The 26,060-nt window shown below is 37.2% G+C and overlaps 1 protein-coding gene across 3 annotated transcripts in view; it reads right to left on the bottom strand.

Annotated features, from left to right (window-relative positions):
• Positions 1-26,060, bottom strand: part of SLC38A6 (solute carrier family 38 member 6) — a 45,004-nt gene that overhangs the window by 7,167 nt on the left and 11,777 nt on the right. For all 3 annotated transcript variants that reach the window (XM_032996363.2, XM_032996361.2, XM_032996362.2), the window contains exons 6-14: positions 17,699-17,777; positions 12,804-12,886; positions 12,275-12,333; positions 7,475-7,540; positions 7,234-7,287; positions 5,627-5,706; positions 4,837-4,937; positions 1,037-1,161; positions 36-180 (exon numbers count right to left, since the gene is read on the bottom strand). In XM_032996363.2, coding sequence (XP_032852254.2) covers positions 36-180; positions 1,037-1,161; positions 4,837-4,937; positions 5,627-5,706; positions 7,234-7,287; positions 7,475-7,540; positions 12,275-12,333; positions 12,804-12,886; positions 17,699-17,777 — 792 coding nt within the window. The remainder of the gene's footprint in view (positions 1-35; positions 181-1,036; positions 1,162-4,836; positions 4,938-5,626; positions 5,707-7,233; positions 7,288-7,474; positions 7,541-12,274; positions 12,334-12,803; positions 12,887-17,698; positions 17,778-26,060) is intronic.

The following is a 26,060-nucleotide window of genomic DNA, read 5'->3' as shown; positions in this document are numbered from 1 at the left end:
AAACACAACCAAAAAAAGTCACCACCACAACTTACCAACTACTCCAAAAACGTTTTTAATGTCCGGCACGTACATCGCAAACAAAACAACAATTGTATTCAGTGTTAAAGTGACAAGGATATGGCAAATCCACGACACAGGAAGGTGGGAAAAAAATACCATCAATACAGCTTTCCTTGCCTGCATAATATGAAGAGAAACATTGCATGGGTAAATACATACATATATTTAAGTCCTATCTCAAATTCATAAACTTAAGAATTAGATAATTCCAGATGTGAAATAATATTTTAAAAATGCAAAAAACTTAGCAATAGTTAACTCTTTTACCTTTCTGTAGCACAGAGTTTACTTTAGTATTAAAGCCATATTTATCACTTGGCCATTAATCTTAAGGAATTACTCCTTTTTTACAGGGACAAAAGAAGGTTGGGGGGATAATGCTTTGTTTCTTTCAGCATGATTGGTAGCAACTGGCATGCTGCCAACTGATACGTCATCTATACACTTCTATATACATAGGTTTGCATGCAATTTTTTTTTGTCCTATCTAAATGAATTTTCAGTTCTAACATGGTACTGATAAACTAAAGTAGGGAGTTTTAGTGAAATAAGTCAATATGTGTTTTTAATTTACAATTAAATTGAGTTTTCAAGTGTAAGTGTATTTGTGTGTGGGTGCGTGCATGTAGAAAGGAAAAACCAAGTCAGCAAAATTTAATTTAAGAGGGGGAAGAAAAAAAAAAAAAGAAAAAAAAAAACTAAGTAAACTTTAGAAGTTCTGAATTCTCTAAATTAAAAACAATGCTGTGGGCTAGTTTTAATCTGAAATCTGTCTCAAGAGCACAAATTAGCTTAGTGGTTAGGTTTTTATTTTGGAGCTCTCATGGAACATATGCAAATATGTGGTCTTTGATCAATCACTTGACAAGTGAATAAGATACACAAGACTAGATGTGACTCAAATATTGCAGTCTGCAAAGCATTAGTGTTACCACTGCTTATGGCCAGCTTCAAAACATTTAGGAGTACTTACTGGGAAATGGATGAGAGGGACTGTCAAAAGCACAGCAAACAATACGGCTACTTTAACAGTCATGATGAGAGTATCATGTGGCAGGTACCTGCTGTAGCCTTGCAGCAATTCAGAGTCCACTTTGTCTGAAAATAAGAAAAATTAACTGCTTTGTTAATCACACATTAAGCTTACATTTAAATTGATCAATTTGCTTGTGATTAGTGCAGAGTGGAGCAGGGTTGCAGATGCACATCACTGGCATTACTGATACACTAGGATACCTAACCTCGAGAAAACTGAAAAAAATTCAGCAGGCAAGTCTCTGTAGAGCCTCTGCTGAAGCCAAAGCTACCTAAAGAAAAGATACAAATATGAAAGAGAAAGCATTAAAAAGAAAGATGATGTGACATGAAGCCAACTCTACAGTAAAAATTGTTTTAGGTGGCTATAACAGTCACCACTGGATTCTTTTGGTTGAACTAAAAGCCAGAAACAAATTAGTTTTGCTAAATTGGTTGAATTGCATTTCCTTTTTTTACCCCAGAAATGTTAAGTGATATGCAAAGGTAAAATTTCGTGATTTGAAAGAAAAGCCGCAATCCTGATTTAAAGGAAGAAAGAAATGTTCAAAACTATGTTAACGCACGTGTTGTACTGGCTACAGTTAGCAATATATTGCTGGATGATATGGAAAAGGACAATTAGCGTCAGTTACACTTCCAGAAGATGTTTCTTAAAAAAAAAAAAAAAAAAAAAAACAACAAACACCCCAACAAAACTATTGACAACTGAGATCGATTTCTCCCTGTGTCAAGCAAATAGACAAATGCAGCACAAGGACACCTGAGGGCTGTCAGTTTGGATTTTTGCAGCACCCAGAGAAAAACAGAGGCCTGAAGCTGCAACGCACCCAACCAGGCCAGACACTCTCAAATCTCAGCTCTCTCTTCTTCAGCTGTAAGAATCTCACGTGCTCTCTGCCACATGCATCGTTAGCTTTGCAAAACTGACTCTATTGTGGAATTCCCACAGTACCATATGCCACGGATACGCCACCACAACACAGGTGTTGGTTTTGTACTACTCAAGGCAGAAGTGGGGCAGTAAGTGATGAATGAGTCGTGAACCCTTCGCCTTTGATTTTTGCCCTTTTAAGGTGAAAATTTTCACTAAGTTAACAGAAAAAGTCAGAGCCCTGAAAGTCGTGTGCTACCCTGACTTTTCAGCATACCTTGACTCTATGCTTTTTTGGACTTCAGAATGGACCAAAATTTCCACCAAAGTCCAGTGACCGTATGAAGTTTCAAATTCACAGAAAACAGAATAAACTCTCTGAATCACACAAAGATGAAGTATGTCTCATTTCAAAAACTCTTTTTTTGTTTTCAATTTAAAATAAAATGTTTTACATTTTCTTGGACTGCTGTTTTAGGAACAGGGAACAGATTCCCTCTACTTAAATAAGTTAATTAAACAAGACAACCAAAAAGTAAAAAAAGGAGAAGCTGCTTGCAAGGGAAGGGGAGTGGGGGGAGGATATCTCTTGCAGACATCCAAGGTTGGTTCCAGTGTCTTAGGCTCTTGAGTCTAAGGTACTAAAAGAAATCAGGCTTGCAGAAAACCAGAAATGTTTCCAGTGAAACAGACTAAAAGACTATGGTCAAGCCAGCATCTAGTCCCAAAGAAATCATGACAGTGAAGGTAACAGGAACCAGGATGTTTTCTAGGACTACTACCATTTTTCTTTTTTTCCTTTTGTTTTTTTTTTTTTTTTTTTTTTCCACTTCTTATTGAGATCTCATCTGGAGACAGATGGTCATTCCACACTGCCTGCTGAATCTCTCAGACTTGCACTCAAAATTATATTTTCCTACAAACCACACAGAGACAGTAATAGTGGCCTATATGCTCTTTGGGGTTTCAAGACTCCCCATATAATTTTTCAAAGGATTATGAGTGTCAAAGGAACATTTTCAGACAGTTATGGGGAAAAAAAGGTGCAAAATTCCCTAGAAATCTGGAATTATTGGCTGCTGAAATCCCATATTCTTTGTACTTTGTCAGACACTATCTCATCAAAACGATCCAAAAACATAAAACACTCTGAAAGGAGAGGAAATCCTAATCAGAACACTTTTGTCTCACTGCCTTATTGTCTCTTTTAAGACTTTTTATTCATTTCAGTCAACACAGGTTAGCACATGATTATCTCGCAAAAGGGTGAGTTTTCAGAAGACATTCCAAGAATCCTCATAAATGACTGTGATACATTTATGTGATGGCATCAGCATGGAACTACTCCAAAGACAGATCACCAAGTAGAGGCAATTCATTATGGCAGTGCATGCTATGTGAGCAAAACACACCATAACACAAATTTACAGCAGGATACATAGAGCCAAATGACATTTCATATCAAACTGGCATCAAACTGTGACGTTGTATGACAGGATACTAAAATTGCTGTATGAAAGAGACACCTACTTTTGCCAAGGTTATGATGGACCTTTAAAAAAAGGCGACTGTGTAGATAAGGGTTCTGAAATCTTTCTGTGTACTTACTTGGGAAATGCAAGAATGCCAAAGTCATCTATGTTTAGGCTCAACTAAAAATCTGTACCCAGAAGTATTCAGAAGTCCAAATGCAGAGCTATTAAACTGGTACTGAAGCACACTACCACGTAAACCCTACAGCAAATGAAAATTAAAGATGTCTGTAGAATTTGGTAGGGCAAGTGTCATACCCCACCCATTTTTCTGTTTGGTAAATAAAAAGGTGTATTTACTTCATTAAGCACTATGTCAACAACATCTCTAAGAAATGTGCATTTCTTGGTTCCGTTCATGTATCAGACACCGTCTCTGGCTCGGCAGCAGGACGCAACACAGATTACTGAAGCCCGGAAACATGTGCTAGGAAGCCCAACTCAAAGCTTTTTCTTTTAAATTTTTAAATCCTTTCATAGTCTTTTGTCACTGCCCTCCACTGAAGTCAATACACAAAACTAGATGGGTGCTTTCTCTGATTCTAACCATTTAACTTTCTTACATTCCTTGTCATTTTTTCTCTCAGAGTCCTCTAGTCTGTCTTTACATTACACGTAACAGATATCATAAAGAAATCACTTTGTGCAATCCTTTAAAATAAAACTTTCCTAAATTGGATGATTCATGGGAAAAGTATTTTCCACTTTTAGCACATTTCTAGTGAGACAGCTAGTGTTAAGTTCCAATTAATTTGTAAAAATACAAAACCAAAACAAAGAAGTCAAACATGCTTTGTATCCTCATAAAAGGTCTCAGTGCTCTCAGTGCTTAGAGACTACAAATATGCTGGGATATCACAGGGTTAAGTGATAAATGTTGCTAGATGATACAGCCTTAGAACAGACCTTTCAAACTTGTTGGACAAGCAGAATACTATCAGATCTCAAAATTTCTCACAGACCATGACAGATCCATTCCCAGCTTTTAAGTGAAAATATTATATAGTCCAACATTTAGTGGCAATGAGTAGTCTAATTACATAGCATTAGAGGACATCAACAGACCATCAGCTACAGTTTAGGGGCCAGTATCTTGTCTGTATAGCATTTTAGAGTATAAGCCCTGCAAAATTTAGCAACATTACACCTTAAGAAGTCAGTGAGACTGTAATACTTTGCCGTGTTAGGCATATTCTTAAGTCTTCACAGGAGCAAGATTTCTGAAGATTCAGGCGTATCAATGCACAAACAAACCTCAAGTACTCCAGACAGAATGCATTTACCATCTATTATTAGCCTTCATTCTAAAGAACATCTGAAGAATATACTTACCATAAAATGTCAGGTACCCAAACAGGGCAGACGTAAAGTAAATTAGGAAACTCAGACCAATTCCTGTGACAGTTACATTTTGCATTCTACTCTTGGATGGACTAAAACAATAAAAAAAAATAAATTAAAAAAAAAAAAAGAAAATTAGTGTTGCTTAATCTGTATTGGGGCCTATTAAACACAATGCAATCTATGTAGCAGCTTGCCTTTCATAAGCAAGCATCATTTTAATTTATGGCCACAGAATATTTGCTGAGGTCTGTGCTGTGCTGTCACTAATATTTAGGCTTTTCAAAAGTATTGTTAATCTGGTAATTAAAGGGCACTTTTCATGCAGACAAATAACATTGTTCCCATCTTGTAGGGAATTCAGACATACCAAAGTATCTTTTAAATAAAAATTTTGATTTATACATGATGATACATATTCAGAGCCAGGAACAGGGTCAAAAAACACTGAATCACATGTAGCTAAATGCAGATTCAGTCACAACAATAAAAATTAACTACTAAGTACCTTAGCAAATGACCTTTTTTCTCCAGATTGTCCAGGCCAGGACAATGTACTGACATTGATGGTGGAACCATATTTGCTACTTTTCTCTCCTGTAAGAGAGGAAAAGCGAGTACAGACTAAAACTGTACATTTCCTCAAAACATGAAAGCTACTTAAGTCTGCATTGTTTGATGGCACTGACTTGAAAATAAAAGTTACTGAAGATTAATTATGGGAAATATTACAGAAATACTACCATTATATTTCAGTATTGCAGGTGTTATTGCACATTACCTTCGGAGCTCACAGTAGATGGGTAAAACTGAGGTATGGCAGAGAAAAGAGAAGGCCATAGTTGGTATTGCATAAGCACTCTAAAATAGAAGAAAAACATTTTGTAGGTTGTTATTACAGAGTTTGGAAAAATAGCTGGATTTATTCAGAATTCAGTTCAATCATTGCAAGTCAGTAGAACTCTTTCCACATTAATGCTTTGTCAAAAATCTCCACAACAGAGAATGGTGTCCCTGAATAATTTCACAAAAAACAGACCTTTTCAACCGGTATCTCTTCAAGTGGTGGTCATAACTTACTGTTTCACGATCAGGAGAGGCCATGCTATCCCTAAGCCAACAACTGAAAGATTCATTTTTAGCTATACTGAGGTCAAGTACTTAGGTAAAAAGAGTAGGATTTGCCCCAGTCAGTGTATCATTCATGAAATTTTCTAGGAAGTGTTCTGAATTCTAATATTCATAGGTACCTGTCAAATTACTCATTCCTTCATCCTGACTTCCCTATTTTGTTATTACTGCTTCACAAAAATCTGAATACAGCATCCAGAAAACATAATATGCTTTGGCATCTGAAGTTTTAAGATAGTTATATCATTAAAGTTGCAACCACACAACTAGTGGTATATTATTCCAAAAACTTGAAACAGAAGAGGTGAACCATCTAGTATAGCTTACTTCAATTGCCAAGTGGAATAAGCTGAACTGTAACAAACACTTTTGTGCTGACGTAACTGGGCCCATACTGGTAAAAGTATGCCACTTCCTATTGATAAAGTTAAGATAAAAAAAGAAGTAGAGAGGAGTCCCAAGATTCTTCAAAGGACAAAATGCCAGAATCTCACAGTAGATGTTTCTGGTCAAAACAAAATTTCTTCTTTGATCTATAGATAACATTTGTCTCATGTTTGCATTGCCCAAGCTTCCCCCCCACCCTCCTTCTTCAGAGGGTGGGGGGTAGATTTTGGGGTTTTTGGACAAATGCAACCAACTGTGTCTCTCCTAAATTCCACTACACTACAGGCCTATCCTAGATTTATTCTTCCCTTTTTCCCTTCCTCTTCACCCCACAGAGACTAGAGTACTTCCTCTCCTGCAAGCTTTGGTAGGTGGTGACATGATTTAAATGCCACTTTAACAAATATCAGAGCTGGCATCCAGTGAAATGCACAAGATTGCATTAGGCCTGAAGAATTACCTTCAGGTAAGGAAAAACTAAGGTTAGGTCCAGGCAGTTTCAAGAAGCCTGTTCTACCTCTCCAGGAACTAAAAGTGTCCATATAGCCAAGTAGCACTGACTTCCAGCTGAGGGCATATGAAGTTGGCTTGATTCAACTGCATCATGAAGCTGACCACTGCTGCATCTGTTATAATTTATACTTTGGTCATATTTGCAAAATGTTTTCATAAATGCTAACTTGGACAGCCAGCCTTCATATAAAAAGGAAAGAGTGAGACTGGATAACATTTGGCAGCAGGTATAGGAAATACTTCAGCAGCCTATAACTAGTTTTACAGAAGAATAGCTTACCCTGCATAGAGTTTAAACCCCAGTTCTTTAAAAACCACCACCCCCCTTTAAGTTTGCGTATTGTTAATAGAGATTACCTCTTTTGAAAGATGAAAGAGCTTTGCTTTACAATCCTCAGTAGAATTTGAAACCTGCAAGACATACATGCAAAAAAATGGCATAATGAAAGAATAAGTCCAAACCACAGACATGAAACTTTTTAGTTTCTGTGATAATTAAGAAGGAATTTAAATTACAAGTAATTCTGAAAGTGTTAATGTAAAAAAAGCATTACAGTTACTAATAAAATTAGAACTTCAAAACAGCATGCACCCTTACCTGTAAAGACTCTATGGCACTACTTAGAGGTAGAGGACAAGGGATCGACCATTTTTTTATCATGATCTGCAAAGACAGCATATTTAATGTACGAATGATACCCTAAAAATCAGTTTAAATTTCAGTGCAGGTAGCTAAAATACCAAACTGTTGGCACACAAAGCAGGGAGATACACCAATAGCAAATTAACAGGCTTGACTGGTAGACAGTTAGGCCACAAGGAGGAAACTTGACAGAAAAACTTGTCAGTGCCATTCCATACAGCTGCTCCCTACGCACAGCTGGCAGCCTTATGGCGTGCCGATCTGGAGGTGGTGCACTGAAATGAGCTCTGACATTAACTGAAATACAACCAGCACTCCGCAGTCACTCTCTCTGTGCTCCACACTAACTGCCTCCCATACAGAATAGCTGCTGTGTTAGCTATCCCAGGCTCTTTCCCTAAGTAGACAAGCCCTTAACAGAGATAGAGCAGAGCCTAGGGCTAATCTTAAAAGGCAGAAACATATGGTTTGGACTAGAAAGCAAAGGAAAAACAATAAATGCAATTATTGTCCCAGAATGTCATTGGGGCTTTAGCTACACCCTGCTGGTTTAGGGACTGCCAAGTAACAGGGCTGAAAATCAAAGGGAAATTAAAATAAGAAATGTTACCTCCTTTTTCAGGAGCCTAGTTTAAAATGATAGTTGCATTGCTCTCCTCACTGTAATTAATTTCCTATTGTAGTTGCCTGGCTTTAGAGTTTATAATTCTTTTGAAGCCTAAAGCAAATAATTAAAAACTTAATTAAAGACTCAGATTCACGAGAAGAATAACATGGAAGAGAGCTCTTCTCCTGGCTCAGAGAACTATTTTTCGCTTGCAGCCAAGTGGTGTTTCGCAGAGGATAGGGATCAGATGCTCCCCCTCTTGTCACCAGTGCCAGAAGAAGCAAACAAATGCTACCCCTCCGGACAACATGTGGGGAGAGGAAACTGTGGGTACATGGCACGTCCAGTCCATTGTGGCAATAACACACGTCTTAAATTGCATCACTAAGAACAACTCACAACAACTCAAGCCATGGAACTGGGTAGTGGCTTGCTCAACAGCAGTCTGCACACTTTGTGAAAGAGGATTATCAATGGAAATCCTCCAACCATGCTTCTGACACTCAACTGGCACTGCTTTATACCAGGAGATCTGTTCTTACCTGCTTATTTATTGGCTAAACTGCCTCCCTCTGTGCAATCTGAACTGCAAGGTTATCTTAGGAAGGGTGTAAGAAGGGACAAGAACGTACTGGTAGTACATCAAGAAGCTCACCTGAAGAGCAAGCAATGGAGAAGGAGGAAAGAAGCAAACACTAAAATATATTGTGGGCCTGCATTGTACATATTCATAACTGTGACGTGGGTCACCTCTGCCTCATCTCCTTCTGGAGCACTAAGCAGCGAGAAGCTACAAGCTGAGACAGATGCCGGCTGCTGCTGCTGCACCACGGCTGTGCTATCTCCCCGGGAAGCCCAAGCTCGCTGGCTAGCTGAAGACATTTATGAAGCTGAGGAAGGTGACAAAATATTTTTTCAAGATCCCTGTGTTTAAAGGCATCCAGATAGGGGAAATACAGGAGACACCTTGAAGGCTCCAAAGGAGAAAGTTTTGTGGGAACTCTGGCCAAGGATGGAATAGCCTTCCTGAGCAATGAAAAGGGGGATGAAGCTTTTTGGGAAAGGAAAGTGTGCCTGGCAGTGGTGGGACAGGGTCTGCTGCAGGCTAAAGAACAAATATGTATATATATATATAAACACTACAGAGGGAGGTCAAGACAAACCAAACCTAAAAAGCTGAAGAACGTTTTTCTAAAATAAAATTAATACAGATTAAGAACAGATTGAAATGGAAATAAAAGGAGACAAAATATAATGCAATAGGTACAATTTAAAAATCTGTAATTATATTTGCCCACCTGATGAATTATTCCAATCTGTTTGGGTTTCCAATTGTGTGTAATGAGGTGTCCCTCCCAACAGGAAGAGATTTTTAAGATGGCAGCACAGCCTGGTTAGCTGAGCAGTGATGCAGGCAGCACAAGCTTCCTCTGGAACTTTAAGCCTATTTCATATGAACATTGTCTTTTGAGTATAACAAACATTTGGCTTTGAGTGAAAATAACCTAAAACCTAAAGAGATATTCTAGTGGAAATAGGGTATTTTAAATGCACACAAAAACACTGCTAGAAAATGAAGTTAGAGGCTCAAAATGTTCTAATATTCTCAGTGATGTTGCTTTTTTGTATCCTGCAGAGGAAAAAGAGGACTCCCTTTATTCCAGCAGTACTGACAGCACTCGGCAAAGTGAAGCGCTCTGTGCATAACATCATTCATTACATGTGGCAGGTTCCCAATCTACGACACATTTTGTTCTGGGAACATAAACAAGAGATTTAGAAAAATACCATCAGGAATCATTAACACCTTTGTTGAACAAGCTACCAATAGAGCTGTCTCCACAAAAAAAGAAAAATCTGTCTTTACTCTTCACCAATATTCAATATAGCAAGAGGGAAGGCAATAAAAAAGTTTAACGATCACATTTAATTTATTTTCACTTAGGATTCAAGTCAGAGAAGTATTCAACAATCAGAAACAAAAAGTGCTCAGGACCTCACAGAATCTGGCTTTGAATTAATAGTTACTTTTTTATTTTTCCTCCCAGACCAGCTCATCTCAGTGTTTTCACTTTTTTCCAAGTGAGGACTACAGGCAGCATATTAACTTTAAAGGAAAAGATGCTGAAGCACAGAGAGGAGATATGTGACCTGCCCAAGCCCCACAGCTTAGCACAGGTAACAAAGAGCCGTCTCCAGACCTTTTGCTCAGTGCACTCACTAGACCCTACTGACCAAGACATATGCTGTCTATTGTACCTATCTTTTCTGCAGGCTGTATTAAAACTGTGGCTTGCTGGCAAAAAGCTGAACAGATGGTATGGACTTCAAAATGCACGGAATTATTGTATATGCAAAATATAATTGTATTACTTCCATATGACTAACACAGTTTTCTTCTGGAACAAATTAAAACATATCTGCCATGCAGAAATTAACATTGTGTAAACTAAAACACCATTTCAACAGCACATATCATCCACTTCAAAGCCATTAGATATGAAAACTAAACCACAGTTAATGCCTTTGAGTTTCAGTGCCTAAAGAAGTCAGAGAGAATATTCTGTGACAAGTATTAGTTTTCTTTAAATATCTGTAACGGCTTTTAAAAATTTTGACCTCAATTAGATTTACTGTGGCTGCTTCTTTGTCATTTAACAACAAAGAGTAAGCATACAAATTTAACCATTTTGTAAGAAATCCAGTAGCCCGTGTACTTTTTACCTACTTTTTTGATAATCAGAACTAAGCCCATCCCAGTCTGACATGTCTGCACACAAGACTTGCTTACACACTTCCCCTTTCTGAGCCCAAAATTGTTTTTTACTGCATCCACCCATTACAACAGCTTTCTCCAGAGATGCATACACATCCCCACTGAAATCCAGGAGCTGAACTTGTTTTATAACTCTTGCAACTACCTTCAGGTAAAGACCTATTTCAGTACTATAGTTAGTGCTTTTTCTTTTGTTTTCTTTTTTTTTTTTTTTTTTTTTTCCAGATAAATTTTAGGAGAGAGGTCAAAAGTTAAGGTAATTTATAAATATTACAAATGAATTTCCATTAGCTCTGGAGAGGCTGTGGCTGCTCCTCCATGCTCAGCTTAGGAGGAATACTTCCTAAGGTCCTACAAACACTGCAACTCTCCAGGGATACCCTAGGGAGATGTTTTGACAGCTTTGAAGTTTGGTTTTATCACATGGTTTAGTTCCTAATGGATTGCCTTGGTCTCCTGGATGGCATGTTTGTTCAACTTGCCTTCAACTCTGTTTATCCCTTTGTAAAACAGGTATTAAATGCAAGTCAATGCAAGCCAGAACGACAGGGGAGAGGGGGAACATTTTTCCAGGCTCCCAAATAAGATTCTTGTTTCTATACCTAGATGACAGAGTGTGAGCTGCTTGGCTATACTACGTATTACACATGTGCATTAACATACTTTTTCTCTGTAAAAAGAAAAATAGTGCAACTTAAAGGCACGTTTTCTCTCTCAGATCTGCCTAGCAGGTCTCACTTTTGATATTTGGAAACATCCACCTCACAGGGGCCTTGAGAGGGTGAACATCAGGGTCAAAAGCCCCCATCTGGCTCAGAGAAAAGAACTTTTCCTTTCAGCGGGAAAGAAGAATAAGGTCATTGACGTATTAATGAATCTTGTAAACTGCCTTAATGAAGTTCTAGTTTTCTTTGCCTTTTTTTGAACTCTGTCACTCCATTATACATGTAAATTTAATTTATTTGGAGTATATTAAATTTTCTTCTGCACTAGTTGCAGTGAGTAATAGTTAGAAGCTAGGAAAACAGAATTCCATTCCACTACTAGTAGGGAAACAAAAGTGTATGTGCCAGCTCCCTTCACTGCACCGTCAGCAAAACAAAAATATTGTTACATTTACCAGTCCAAAATATAATTATTTTAAATCTTTTCAAATGATTTAAAGTTCATATACATTTCCATGCCTCAGCAAAACAAATGTAGTCTGTCCAAGCAAGCACATACGGAACTTGAGGAAAACTCTAAATTTCACATAAAAATTTAAGGGGGGGGTGGGGGAGGGGAAGACAATTCATTTCAAAATAGGCTTATGAAAACATTCAAACAATAAGAAAGAAAAAATAGATAAGCTGGGCACAGATTTTTAACTTACCACAAGAGCAAAGTACACCATAAAGAAAAATGATAAACTACTTGTGTAGCCAAGAAAGCCTGTAAAATAACAGTAAAAATAAAAGAGAATTTATAAGGAAAGTGATCCTAATGTACAGCTAAAGCTTTACATTTTAGGCATGTTTTCTATTACAGTGCTTGGTATCTGGGGCTTAGGACTCAAAATAACAACATTCCAACTGCCTGTCACAGATCATTTATGTAGTTTTGTAGGGCAGAATTAGAACTGGCTTACCACTAATGGCATGCTGTAAGTAAATGCAGCTCTTTAATGTTCTGCTGTAAAGATTTTATTTTAGTATTGCAGACAAAATACTACTGCAACCCAAGTAATAGGTTAACTAGGCAGGGCTGCAAGGTAGAACACACTACTACAACTTAAGTAATCCCCACCATCACCAGCCCCCTGCCAGTTAAAATAAATAAATAACCCATTAAGTTTTTAAAGTCTTCAATGGTAATTGCTACTAAAGTAGAATAATATTCGATTCTCTCCTTTAATTACTCACCAATTTTAGGAAGAAGTGCAAGAGGAAAAACAATGCAGACTGAAGTAATCAGTAGCAGCAGTCTCCCATCAAGATACCAAGACCTGTTGAAAAAATCTATTTATGATCGATACAAAGCTCAAGAGTCCTAAAAAAATATGTTCTACTTTAAAACTGTGATCTTAGACAAAATTACCACTGGAGAAGAAAAATAAGTAATTTCCAGTTTCACATACTATTTACATGAATTTTTATTCCTAGTTTCTATATTGTGATACAAAATAGAGCTCCTAGATACTGAGGAAGCGGAGCACCATCCTGTAATGAACCAGCATTGCAGGCAATGTTCTACAGGCAAGTGTCTGCATGGATCAGGAGTCTGATGTGTGTGAAGTTATTTCTCAGCAGCACAATATGTAAATCTCTGCCTTTAGTCAAAGCAATGATGAGAGGGCAGGGGTATTTCTTACGTTACAGATTTCCAGTAGAAGTACTTACATAGTAGGCTACATATACCTTGAATTGCATTACACCAAATTGCATATTTACACAAGTGGAAGAAACAGCAACATTAATTCTCACTTACTGCTGAACTTCCAGTTTATTACTCACTCCTGCATGGCCTTAGTTCTTTACCACTTCCAAGAGGTGTCAAATAGAAAGCTAAGCAGGTACCCAACCTATTTCTTTGGAACTACCGTTATGTTTTCTAAACATACCAACTTTCTTTTCTGCCCAAGTTTCGTTACACCTATCATGACAGTGGTCAAATAACAGAAAACAACAAGTAAATCAACTTTAATTAATTTGAAATTATGTTTGCTGTCCAGAGATGATATAAGAAAGAACAGCATTAAAGAGGGCTTTCTTATCTTTAACTCCCCTCAAAGTGATCACTCGTTCTGTGTACACATACACAAAAAGAATTAAAGGACAGAAGGGATGGAAATTATGATAATGAAATCTGCTATAATGTTTAAGCATAAAACTATACATATAAAAAAAGCATTGTAGAGACACATGAAGTCTTAATGCATTTAAAATCTATTAAAAGTATCAAAATCTCATCTCCAAACTGAGGAAAGTACAGATGGATAAGTTGTTAAGAAACAGAAACATCTTGAGGGTGGCTCCCCCTAACTTGGTAATAACCATATCCTGTACTGATAAACATCTTGCACATCAGCCTTTGACTTTACTACCTATAAACACCTTGGCCTTTGACCTTCAAGTTTATTTAGTCCAGGATATGGTTAGCACCTAATAAATAGGCAGCACCTCAAGTTATCATAAGGAAAGTAGCATAACACCTGTGTTGAAGAAAAATTACCATATACCTATATTAACTACTGTCATATATCGTGGACAACTACTTGTGTCACTTATTTGAAAAACTATGTAATATAAATGAACAGAGAAATTTCAAGGTTGAGGGCATCTTCACCACAGCAAAATCAATGCAACCCTTAAGTGACAATGTCTGTATTAAAAATTACTCAGAAAGGTGTATTACTAGCTAGGTCTGCTGCTACTACAGTGGAAAAGCAACACTGCTGAGACTCGCTCCCTGCTGATAGCATTCTTCACAATGTTATCATTTAGCATTCGCATATTTTTAAACTTTTCCATTCTCTCTAGTATGGTGGATGATCAGATTAGGAGGAACAGTATCAGAGCAGTAGGCAAAAGTATAATGAATGCTGCACTATGTGTACATGTGGGATGTCTGGTTTAAGTCTCCCGATTCTAAGCATGCAGCAAATCTACAGTTGCCATTGTAGCTCACAAGCTCAGTGGGCCAGAGAAAAAATTATTTTGGTTACCTTACGGTTAAATGAAAACATTTGGTGGGGAAGAAGGAAAAGAGAGAAAAACTTCAGTGAAGTAATGGGAAGGAGAAAAAAGAATTTTGTAAACTGCTTAATTTTGGAATGCCAATTATTATATTTTAAAAGATCTCAAAAAAACTTAATAGTGGACCATTTACTGGTTATCAAAAAATGTGTCCATTTTATCCTCCAAATACTGTTGTAGAAATACACTTATGTTCCAAAGCCAGAATAAATGTTTTGATATTGCCTTTAAAATCAGTTTGATCTGCAAATTTAATCCTATATGATAAAAGCGTTCCAAATATGAAATATGGAATATAAATCCTTGACTCTACTGAAAATGCTTCGGCATGCAGATGTTCCTCCTCCCTCCCTCCTATTCTAACTAAAAGCAGACATTTATAAATTGCTTTAATTTCATTCCTGAATGCAACAGGACAAGAGATTCATATGTTCTAAATTAGGATCTTACTCTCAGTCCGTATCAATTATATAACTCGCAAGCAAGACAACTTAATTGCATCAATCATACCCTCCTGACAGGGTCATTAAATGTTAACAGAGGGCTCACAAATTACAACTTTTGAACACAGTTTCAAATGAGGATTGTGTTTATGTCATCAAAACTATGTTGAATTCTTGTTATGCAGACAGACTGAAACATCTTAACTCACAATTAACAAGTGTTCATATTGTATGTTTTTGTTTTTTATTAAAGACATGAAGATGTATTATACACTGGCTCTGAGCCCTTCAAACACATGCACACCTGCTAACCTTTACCTATAAAAATAAGTCAGTGCACAAAATAGTCTTTAAATGGCTTTCCCAAATGTGTGGCTTGGTTTATGTAGATAAAATATTTTCACAGATAGTTTAACTGACACTTTTGATACATTCTAAGTACAGTTAAAGATAAATTCTGCACCCAAATGAAAGCATGTCGGATGCAATAATGACTTAACAAAAAGAGGACAGTTGTGCAACCACATCTGGAAACAAGCGGTCTAGTTAAAGAAGTTTAATCAAACTAGTCAATATTTATGCCCTTTGCATAAATAAGTTGCTACTTAGGCTTGATATGTGATTACCTGTTTTTGTGGGACAATTTCCTACAATTTGAAAACTCTGTCAGTAAAAAAACCTACTCTTAATATCTACAAAGAAATACACAGAAACAAAAGATTATGACCTACCATGGCAATTCATATGGCAAAATGTAAGAAATATAGATGTGGGCATACAGAGAAGGTCAGCTGTGTGGACGTACCTGGAATACTGCTCGACCATGGCATTTGAAACATTTGCTTGGGCAAAGAATAGAGGAGTCAAATTGTGTCGAATAAACATTTATCAATGGAAGAACTCCCAAGAACAGGGGCAGAAACAGGATGAGACCCTGGCTGACAATCAGCTTACCACTTGAGCTGTGGTTAGTATTCCGATGAACAATTTCAGTTCTTCCTAAATGCAAAATTGAACTTCATTCTAATCTTAAACAGTAATTTCAGCTAAGGAAGAGGTATGGGTGGTGGCAGTGCTGAGAGCGCACTGCGAACTACAATGGCTCAGATGATTTATAATAACCAGTTCAACCACTGTAACCTGTCTGCATGTTCGCCAGCGTTTGCATCCAGATCTGCACTAGGACCTTGATAAACAAAGCTGGTGGGAGTGTTATTAAATAGGCACCTTAATAAAGAAGTTGTTTATATTGCCCTTTTTAGGCAGATCAATCCTTTGAGCAGTATGCATGCATGCAGGACCTCCAGATTCTACCTATTACGAGGTTTCATAAGCTGTTTGCTTAAAACTCTATCTTTGTTGGGAAGTCACTTTGCATAAACAGAGCTGACAAAATTAAAACCAGTAGGAAGTGATGTTATAAACTAAATCCGGGAACAGACAGACTGGAAGGCACATGCAGCAGATACAGTAGCAGGCTCAATGCCCCTGCGTATGAAGAGTACACTTATAAGTATGATCTTGAAGGAGGAGGTGATAGCACCCAGATGAAAATCTGATGACTACCACAGCTGTAAGAGGTACATTAGAAGACTAAAAATGACATATACACATAAAACCTAATAGTTAAAAAAAATAAAAAGCCCCTCACTAAAAACATACTGTTGCAAGGGCCAGGAAGTTGGAAAGACAGAAAGTCAGATTACCACATTTAATTCTCAAAATGTTCTTTATAAAATGGGAAAGTTATAAATGAGAAAATATAAAATGAACTAAAGTACCTTTTCAAAAAACTAATTTCAAACTCAAAATTCACCCACAACATTCAGAAATAATACAGGCATCACACAGCCTTGAGACATTTTCACCACGTTTCAGTCCAGAGAAAGTGTTGAGCTCAAAGCATCTGAAAATAGCAGTTTGGAAAAAACAGCTGTAATACAATCTAAGATACACTGTTATGAATGACAGCAGCACTGGCACAACTTGAACAAGATATTTCAGTGCTGAAGCTGCAATGTTTGTCTTAGCACAGGCAGAGATTTCTTGCAACAGTTTTGACAGAATTCTGAGGCATACACTCCTTACATACAGCTTTATAGCTCAATTGAAAAGAACAATTTCTTTACTGGGAGCCAAGTTAAGGAATTATAAACCAAGTCTGGAAACCTGGCATTTTTCCCAAGGCAAGTCCAATGACTGGAGCAAGACAACAAAATATTTAAATTTAAATGCCTGCTGGTTTTTGTACTGTGGTTTTGAAATATGTGAAGTGATAACATGACAGTAGTTTAAATGTTTCTCCTCTTCTCCCTCCTGTCCCCTCCTGCTTCCCCTTTTAAATTTTTACAGAAGGGAGATTTCTGTACATGGAGTTTTGCCACTGACTTTAAGGTCGTCTGATGGGAAATTGCTATGAGGAAAGAATCATGCTCTCTGTGTGTGCTGCAGAAGGCTTGCACATGCCAAATACATTTCATATTCCATGAACTCCTGTAAAGAACTAATTTTTTTAGCATGTGAGATCAGAGGGAAGTGTCAGTACCCATCTCTTTCGGCTGTTCTGAACCACTTTCTTCTTCAAGAGAAATACAGAATGTATGAAGCATTTTTCCTTACCCACTCTCGTTTCCACTTAAAAATCCTGCAACGGCACCAGGAAGTTCAGACTTAACAATTAAAAGATAAGATGACATAGCTGCAAACAGAAGCAGAACAGATTTAGTAGAAGAATACCAATATCTCTGGTTGTAACAATTAGCATGGCTTAACCAGAGTGGCTACGATTGGAACATCTCTGCTATATATTAGACACCATGGCACCAGAATTAGAATTAATTTTCTCATATACTTCCTTTAAAAATAGCTACAAATCCCTGAGTATTGTACTGATGTTAGCTAATGCCTCCAAAGAGACTGTTACAATGTCAGTCTTGAAACGAGGAAAACATAATCCAAAGGACTAAAAGGCAAAACAATATAAAATATAGGCCTGACCTTTCACCTGGGAATACAGACCTACAGGCTAGAGACTGCAGCACTTCTCCTTCCTCTTTACTCTTTATAAGACATTGCTAATGATGAAGATTAAATAATAAGATTTGTTTCTATCAATACAACAGGCTTTTTTAAAGACTCAGTTTTTATTGTTATTCAACTGCTGTACTAAATAAATACGTGAAATAAATACATAATTTAAAAACAAGAAAAGGACTTGAAAGGTTTTTTTATATACTGCGTGGTCTGGCCCTTGGAGGTAAGAGGATTATCAGTGACAGATCTCTGCTTCTCATGCTAAACCCACCACCAAGAAGATCCCAACAACATCATCAAGTACAAAACTATACAGGAACTGCAAATCAGAAGATAAATTGTTAGCTACTCTTGGAGGAGTGTCAAACTGAAATGACGTGTTTATAATACTATTCAGAAGAAAGCCATGATGCATACACATAACTCCAAAAGCTACTTCGCTATCACTTGTCTCCTTTTCTATATAAAATGATCAAAGGCATAAATGAGAGGGTTTTTAAATTACAACTTATCCTAATTTAATACCTTACTAAGACCTTAAATGACATACTGTTCATGTCACTTTTTTCTTCTCCATAAGCAGCAAGTATTTATGTGAATCAAAAAACAGCAGAGTACTTAGAAAAATCAGGCTTTATAAACAGCTTAAAATAATATCAAAGCCTACATGAAACTAATTTCCATCATTCAGAAGCAATTAATTTTACTAATGTGCTGATGAAAGTTTACTTACATTTAAAGCTTGACAAAAAGTCATCTGCTGTATTCAAATTTTACTGTTCTGCATTTAGTAATTCTTAGAATTTAGTCATGCTTTAAAATTGAAACATAGATTTTAAAAAGGTAAACCATCAAGCTTCTGTAAGCTGATTTCTGAATAAGCTTGTGGGTTTTTTTTCAAAAGGAATGCTTTGACCTGTAAAAAAACCCATGTGGACTCAGACACTGTTGTACTACAGCAGTTAATGTTAAATTTTGAAGAAAGGTAATGTGGTCTCTATATAAAGAAAGCAAATTCTATTAATATAAAGTGACATCTACCTACCACAACATTAAATTAAACCATTTGGTAGGTCACTAAATAAGGAAATATTCACTTCTTCATAATTAAAAGCTCTATTTTTTTCAATATTCAAGTACATTTCCCTGTTGACATGTAACTGTTGATTGTGTCTGGTGAGGTATTTATCTGCTGTCCTGATCTTACTCTATTTGCATACAACACAATGTAGATTCAACCGGAAAACCTTACAGCATGCATATTTCTAAATCACCAGAATTTGTAAGTAAATTAACATAATTTCTCACGCTAAGCTACAGGCAGATGCATGTTTCATCCTAAGCAAAGACAGATTTTTAAAAAAATTAAGTGGGAGGAGAGGGAGGAGAATTCTTCTAAATTATACTTCAACTTTATTCATCCATTAGCCTTCTTTCTTGTCTTATACAATACTTTATACACAAGCAAATCAGAATTTTCATATATTTATGTCCTTCAGAAAGATTTAAATATTAGTTCTTTTGCAGCCTCAGCTGCAAAAAGCTTCAAATTAATTTCCAGATCAGATTTCCTCCTAATATGCAATCTGTCACTCTTCCCTTGCATTCCTATTAGCCTCTGGCTAATCATTTGATCACTTATCCTTTGTTGTGTGCTTACTCTTTGTTTTTAAAAGAGGAGTCCTATTTCACTGAATTCCACTCCTAAGTAGAGAGCCAATCATGCACCAAGAAACCTGCACATGCTAAACATTTGTATGCATCTTTCTTCCTTTCCCTGGGCATATGGGAAACAATCTCACATAGTAGAATTTTTTTTCCCCATTTATATTCTCGTTTGTTCTAAGAAGAAAATCAAAAGTAAATAATTTTATTTATTTCCTGATGGTTATGTAAGACGTGCATTTCAGACATAAACCTGAGCAGGATGCCTATGCTAAATACAGTTTAAAAAGTCAAATCCTGCTTTTTCTTCACTTACCAACACAGTTGTAATTCTCCTCAGGAGCAACAGCTCCTTGTAGCTTTATTCAGTGTGAAAGAGGACAGTAACTACTGTATAGCTCTGAAACACACTACCAAGTGTGCAAACACTGTTTTTTAAAGCTGAAACCAAAACAGGGCATAGTAACTTGAAAAAATTTATCTCAAGTAGGAAAAATGTGCAGATAGTATAATGAAGTCATGTAACCTTTGCTGCAAATAAGAAATTTTACTAAACTTCCCTGATGCCTATCACGATAGAAGCCATGTCAAGTTATATTGTAAAAATTAAACGTCAACTATCCTTGGCAGTCTTAATGCATAATGGAAGGAAGAGCTTACACTGTCACAAGGCTAAACTGTGGCAAATGAACACAACAAAAAAACATACCTTGTGCTTTGATTTATTCCACTTTGAAATACTGACTTCCTCTGTCAAATAATTTCAATGTTTTAATGGCTGTTAAGGCACCTTTTATCACATACAAAAATTACAATAAACATACATTCATCTTTAGAAGCCAAGTGTTCAAAAAAAATTAGCCAGTCAGAAGCAACATCCCCTGCAGAGTTCACTCCCCTTGCATACACACAGCATGAGAGAGCAGAACTTACTGCTCTTACAACCCAGTGTCATACCCTAAATTAAAAAAGTGTTATGTTTTCTTGGTGTCAGTTTCTCTTTGCAACATGAGACATCTATCTTTAGCACTGAATGAGACAGATTTCCTGCAGAATGGTGTACAGTGATGTAGTGAGGCTTTAGCAATATGCAGATGTAACAAGTGCTGAACTACGTAAGCAACCTGCATATAGTTCTCGTAATTTTCAGGTCCTGAATTTGCATATATTATGTTATAGTAAAATAATTTTCAGTATGCACCAAGAGCCACTTGATGGAGAAGTAAGCAGGTCTGAAATTCTCAACAGGCTTTAACACAGAAACACCATAAAACAGTATTCAGCAGAAATAAAAATATTACTACTTTATTAAATAAGCTTACCACTGTCTTGAAAGCAGCAAGAAATTACATTCTTAAAATACAAATGACTTTGACATGTTCTAAAAACTTGGTATTAGCTCTTTCTGAGAAAAAAAAGATGTTTGTTAAAATGTAAAACAGGGTACTTGCTTTACACTTTCATTATTATAATGTGTAGTGCCGCCAAGAGATATAACTCTCAATAAATATATATATACCATGAATACGTTATTCAGAATGTCCTTATTGTGATACAATACTGCTTAACACTGAGCATATGTGCCCCTACCTGAAAAACATTACTTACTGGAAAAACGGAAAGCCAAGGTTATGTTTTTAAAATAGTCCCCAAAACACCTCTTCTGAAGGTAGTCCAATCTTCAAATCAAATATGAGTGGCTTTTTAGTTACCAGAAAAAGAAGCGTAACTTTTCCTTATTACCCTACCTCCCCCCCCCCCCCAAAAAAAAAAAAAAATCAACTGCTGAAGTCCACAGCAATGATGCAAGGGAATATGTACATTAAACTTATGTATAAACATATATTTTATTCCTTGCTTAGAAAATGGTTGGTGATAAATTCCTTCAAATAATTTAATTGAAGGGACTGAATAACTCTTGTGGTTAGTTTTTCCTAATCTACCACTGTAGGTGATCATATTAGAACGCTATCAAGAGGTCTTACATTATTGAGCACTGTGTGAACATGGAACCAAGCTACCCTCCAAACTTCACACAGAAGGTAGCGGGCTAAGGAAAACCAGACTGTATCAATACAGCCACACTGGCTCTTCAGCTCCTACTTAAAAAAGAGGGGTGCTGATCTGGGAGTCAGGACAAACAGACAGAGCAATCTTGATTTTCATCTTGGGAAATACCAGGTAAAACAGAGATTCATCACAAATGTCTACAGACAATTAAAATACATGAAAACGCATGTAACTCATCCTCTAAAGAGTTCAGTCAGCAAGATCTCTGCTTCTCCAAAAATACTGGAAAGATCAGAGGCCGAAAGACAGAAATAGCAGAATAAACACAACCGGCCGCTGCACGCTCCAGCCCAACTGAGCTGGATCTTTCACAGCAACTGCATCTGACAAACCCCTTTGGGCTTGTGTCTCCCTTTGCTAGTATGGAAGTTGTTTAAAATTTAATCTGTCCTAATCCAAACAACGTGACAAAGTTCAAAAGAAAAGCAGGGAAGGATTTCAAGAAAGAAAATAAAACTAGAGAAGATTCTGGGCAAGCTCCTGTATTTCCTGTCAAAGAATTAGAATGGAATAGCAAGATAGGAAGTACCTCAGGATTGCATTGAGCTCCTCATAAGTAATTCTAAGTGTGGAAACATCAGGAATGATGCATGGATGCCGCCAAAAACCATCAACTATTTTAGCCCTCACATCATAAGGCCTTAAGAATATGACTCTCTTGTTTTCATTTTGCAATGAATCCCCCACATACTCAATTTTAAGAAGTCTCACAATTATTTGATGTATTCTTTTTTTAATATTTCCCTCTTAGTAGATGCTTAAAAACTGAAAAAACTTGAGATCATTTATTTGATTTTAACTACAAATGTAGACTGGAGTGCATGAAAGGAGATGTAATGCTTGCCCATAAGGAGAAGTTCTGAAAACAGAAATAAGTTGCCAACTTTTTTGCTAGTCTTCATGTGATGAACATTCATACCAATTCATTTCTGCTCCCCTGTTTCCCTCTCCTTCTAACTTTAGCTTTTACCTGAATTATTCTGGAACTTACTTATGGCAGGCTTAAAAAAAAAGTCCTCCTTATTCTACAGGGAACACGTGGGCAGCAGATTTATTCTGGTAAAATTTCCTTAGTTGAATCGTATTTGTACAGTTATGCTAAGAAAATTGAATAAAACTGTTTTCTACATAGCTCATCATACATTCCATTCTGAAGTATAGCTGCAGGTTGGGATTTTTGTTGGGTTTTTTTATTTAAAGCAAGCTTAATGTTCTTTACAATAACAAACCTTTCAGCAACCATTCACTGAAATACAAAAACATAAGAGCGTGGGTCATCAATTGTTAAATCAGTACAGGAGCTGACAAACTTGCCCTTAATTAAGGCTGCTCTGCACTGGAAATCCTCACTTTGAATCAGTAAGGATAATTAGGCTTTCAGGTCAAAAGCAAACCACACTGTGAAAACAAACATTCAAGTTAGTTTGAAAACAGAATTAGATTTCCCATACTTAAAGGAAATTCAGTAATTTCTTAAGGTCTATGCAGGTCTAAGCATGTAACAAGCTCTGGTTTATTCTTCCATGATTCACACCATTCACTTATTTTCAAAGTTTATAGAGTATTGTACTTTGATTCTCACCCACCTCTCCATTCTCAAAAACTATTTGGTCCATTTAAATTTGAGAGAAATTTTGTAAACACTTTTAAAACTAAACTTCAGAATGGACGAACTCTGGCCAGGGCGGGGGCGAAACACCACAAAGTAATTTGCAAAAGAAAAATACCCCATTTGCTTGACAAAACAAGGTCTTTTTTTTAATCCATGCACAGCATTTATAAGTACTGACACACAGAGAGCACACATATACCTCCCCCCCAAGCAAATTCGTACGTTAAATATTTCATTGTCTACCTCACACACTCAAAAAAAAAAAAAAAAAAAAAAAAAAAAAAAAAAAGCGGGGGTGGGGGGGGATGGAATAAAGCAGGAGGAGGCTGGAGGTTCCCGAGGCAGGCAGCAGCTCTGGCAGCAGGCGGCCCTGGGTGTGCGCGGCCGGGCCAGGCCAGCAGATGGTGGTGCGAGAGCTGTTATTTAAATACATGCTTCTTCCAGTGGTTACACCTCTAGATTTACTTCGGGAAGCTTGAAAAATATGAACTATGTAGATAAATATTTAGCATGTATGACATTCACAGCAGGGCTCTGTGTATTGTCCATCCCGCTGGCTATATTAACAGGCTGTAAAATCTAGCTCAAGAACTGAATCTCCCATCAGAACTAATCCTGTAACTTCTATTTACTGCCTACAGCATTCAAGTAGACCCAAGGATAAAACAGCGCTCCAGGGATACAGAACAATCTTTTTTCTGTCATAACTTATTCTTACAAAGAAGAAAAACTTGTACACCTTTGAGGACACGTTAATTAGAAAATATTGAAACAAAATCCACAAGCATCAGTTACAGAAATTACACTCAGTTAAATTGTATTTATACTAGAAAGCAAGTAATTTGTTGCAAAATTAAGATAGCTGTCTGGAAAGCTTAGTTCCAAAGAGTGACTGCAAGGATCGTCTGGGTACAAGCCAAGACAGACTAGTTACTCGTACCGATCTGCAGCATGAGAATTCCTCTGTGTGTCTCAGCCTATCGAAAGAAATTGAAAAAAATAAAGTCTGTTGCAAAAAATCCTCACACAGACCACCTATGCTACGTGGCTGTTCTGCAGGTTCTCCTGTTGCACTTAATCCCACTGCTAATAAATTTTAAATAATTAAACTCATGTTCTCAGCAGTTTCAATTTATGTCTCTGTGTATCACAGCTACCAGGCCCTCTGGGCCGTCGTATCTCCCTACAGCAGTGACCTTCAGCTGATACCAGCCCGCAGCCCAGAGCGGTATGCTGTAAAACTCTCCGCATACTTCCTGCTAGACCTCAATGCTGAAGATTTGTTAGTGTTGGCAACAGCCTAAGAGCTGCTCTTGTGCAATGCTTTATTGTGTTTGTCTCCATTTTCCACCAGCCTTGCTAAAATAATTCCTTCTCTAACTTCATTGCATATGCTTTAAGATTCCTACCAATTTTCTCTCACACACATGGCTATGGACTGTCCTTTTCAGTCCCATCCACAAAGAGGACAATTCCAGGAGCAAAAATTCCTGTCTTCCTTCCCCCCTTTGGAAAGCATCTAGGAAGCTCCCAAACCTTCCCTGCCAGGAGAGGGGGAAGGGTTGCGTGACGCCGAGCCACAGCTTTGGCCCACTGTGCCCCATCCATCACTTCCTAGAAGCACAGCGCTATTAAAACAATAGCAGGGACTCCATCCAACAACCGTCGCTCCTGGAAAGGATTACAGAGAGAGCCAGCAGAGCCATGTAACTTAGCATTTTTGATAGCAGCCTCCCTCGCTCCTTCTTCACCTCCAGGCACACACAGCGTCGCCCGGGGCTCACCTCCGAGGGCACGTGACAAGATCTGAAATCCTTCAAGATTATCTTCTGCATGGCAGGCGAGAACTGGACACGTGGAAGATCATTCCAGACGTGGAGGGAAAGGAAAGGGTCGGGAGGAGTGGATGAACAAAATAACAGCCTGGCAGCATGCAATTTGACAGTTTCCTTTCTAGCGTTCAGTTTGCAGCCCCACAGGCACACTAACTAGCTCTTTCCAAACAAGGCAGTTCACATGTAACTAATCACTAGTTATTTAGATTAAAGGGCCGCTGGATTGGGCCAAAATGCTGACAAATAAAACAATATAAAAATTAGTAGCACTGGCCAACCCATTCAACCTTTTGGTTTCACTTTATTAACAAATATCTATATTGCAAGAACAAGTATATATTCATATAAGGAAAGCTAAGTAAATATTCTCTAAGCTAAGAACTCATATATTCTATAAAGTCTTTAAGTCACAGTATTTAATATGAGCTTAATTTACATTTGGATGTTGCAAAGATAACCCAAAGTTATCGTGATGCATCCTTAGTTAATCTTCGGTATTTAAATGGATTTTGAGATTCGATTTGTGTTACTTGGATTAACATAACACAAAATGTTCCAAGAGACAATTAAAAAACTGCAGGAAAACTGAGCACTCATGGTAGAGATGCATGTTAAAATTCCAAGCAATGTACCGGAAATAATTTTTTTTTTTAAACCTTTTAAATTCCAAATTTGACCAACCAGTGCTTTCCTGTAGCTGTACAACAATCTTTCGGGTTTTCTTCTTCGGGTATCCTGCTAGTAGAAAAATCAACTTCCCTATCTA

Source organism: Tyto alba, unplaced genomic scaffold (assembly GCF_018691265.1).
Source record: "Tyto alba isolate M040663 unplaced genomic scaffold, T.alba_DEE_v4.0 Super-Scaffold_29, whole genome shotgun sequence".
Taxonomy (NCBI): domain Eukaryota; kingdom Metazoa; phylum Chordata; class Aves; order Strigiformes; family Tytonidae; genus Tyto; species Tyto alba.
The sequence above is the reverse complement of the archived record's forward strand: the minus strand, read 5'-3'. Positions and strand labels throughout refer to the sequence as shown.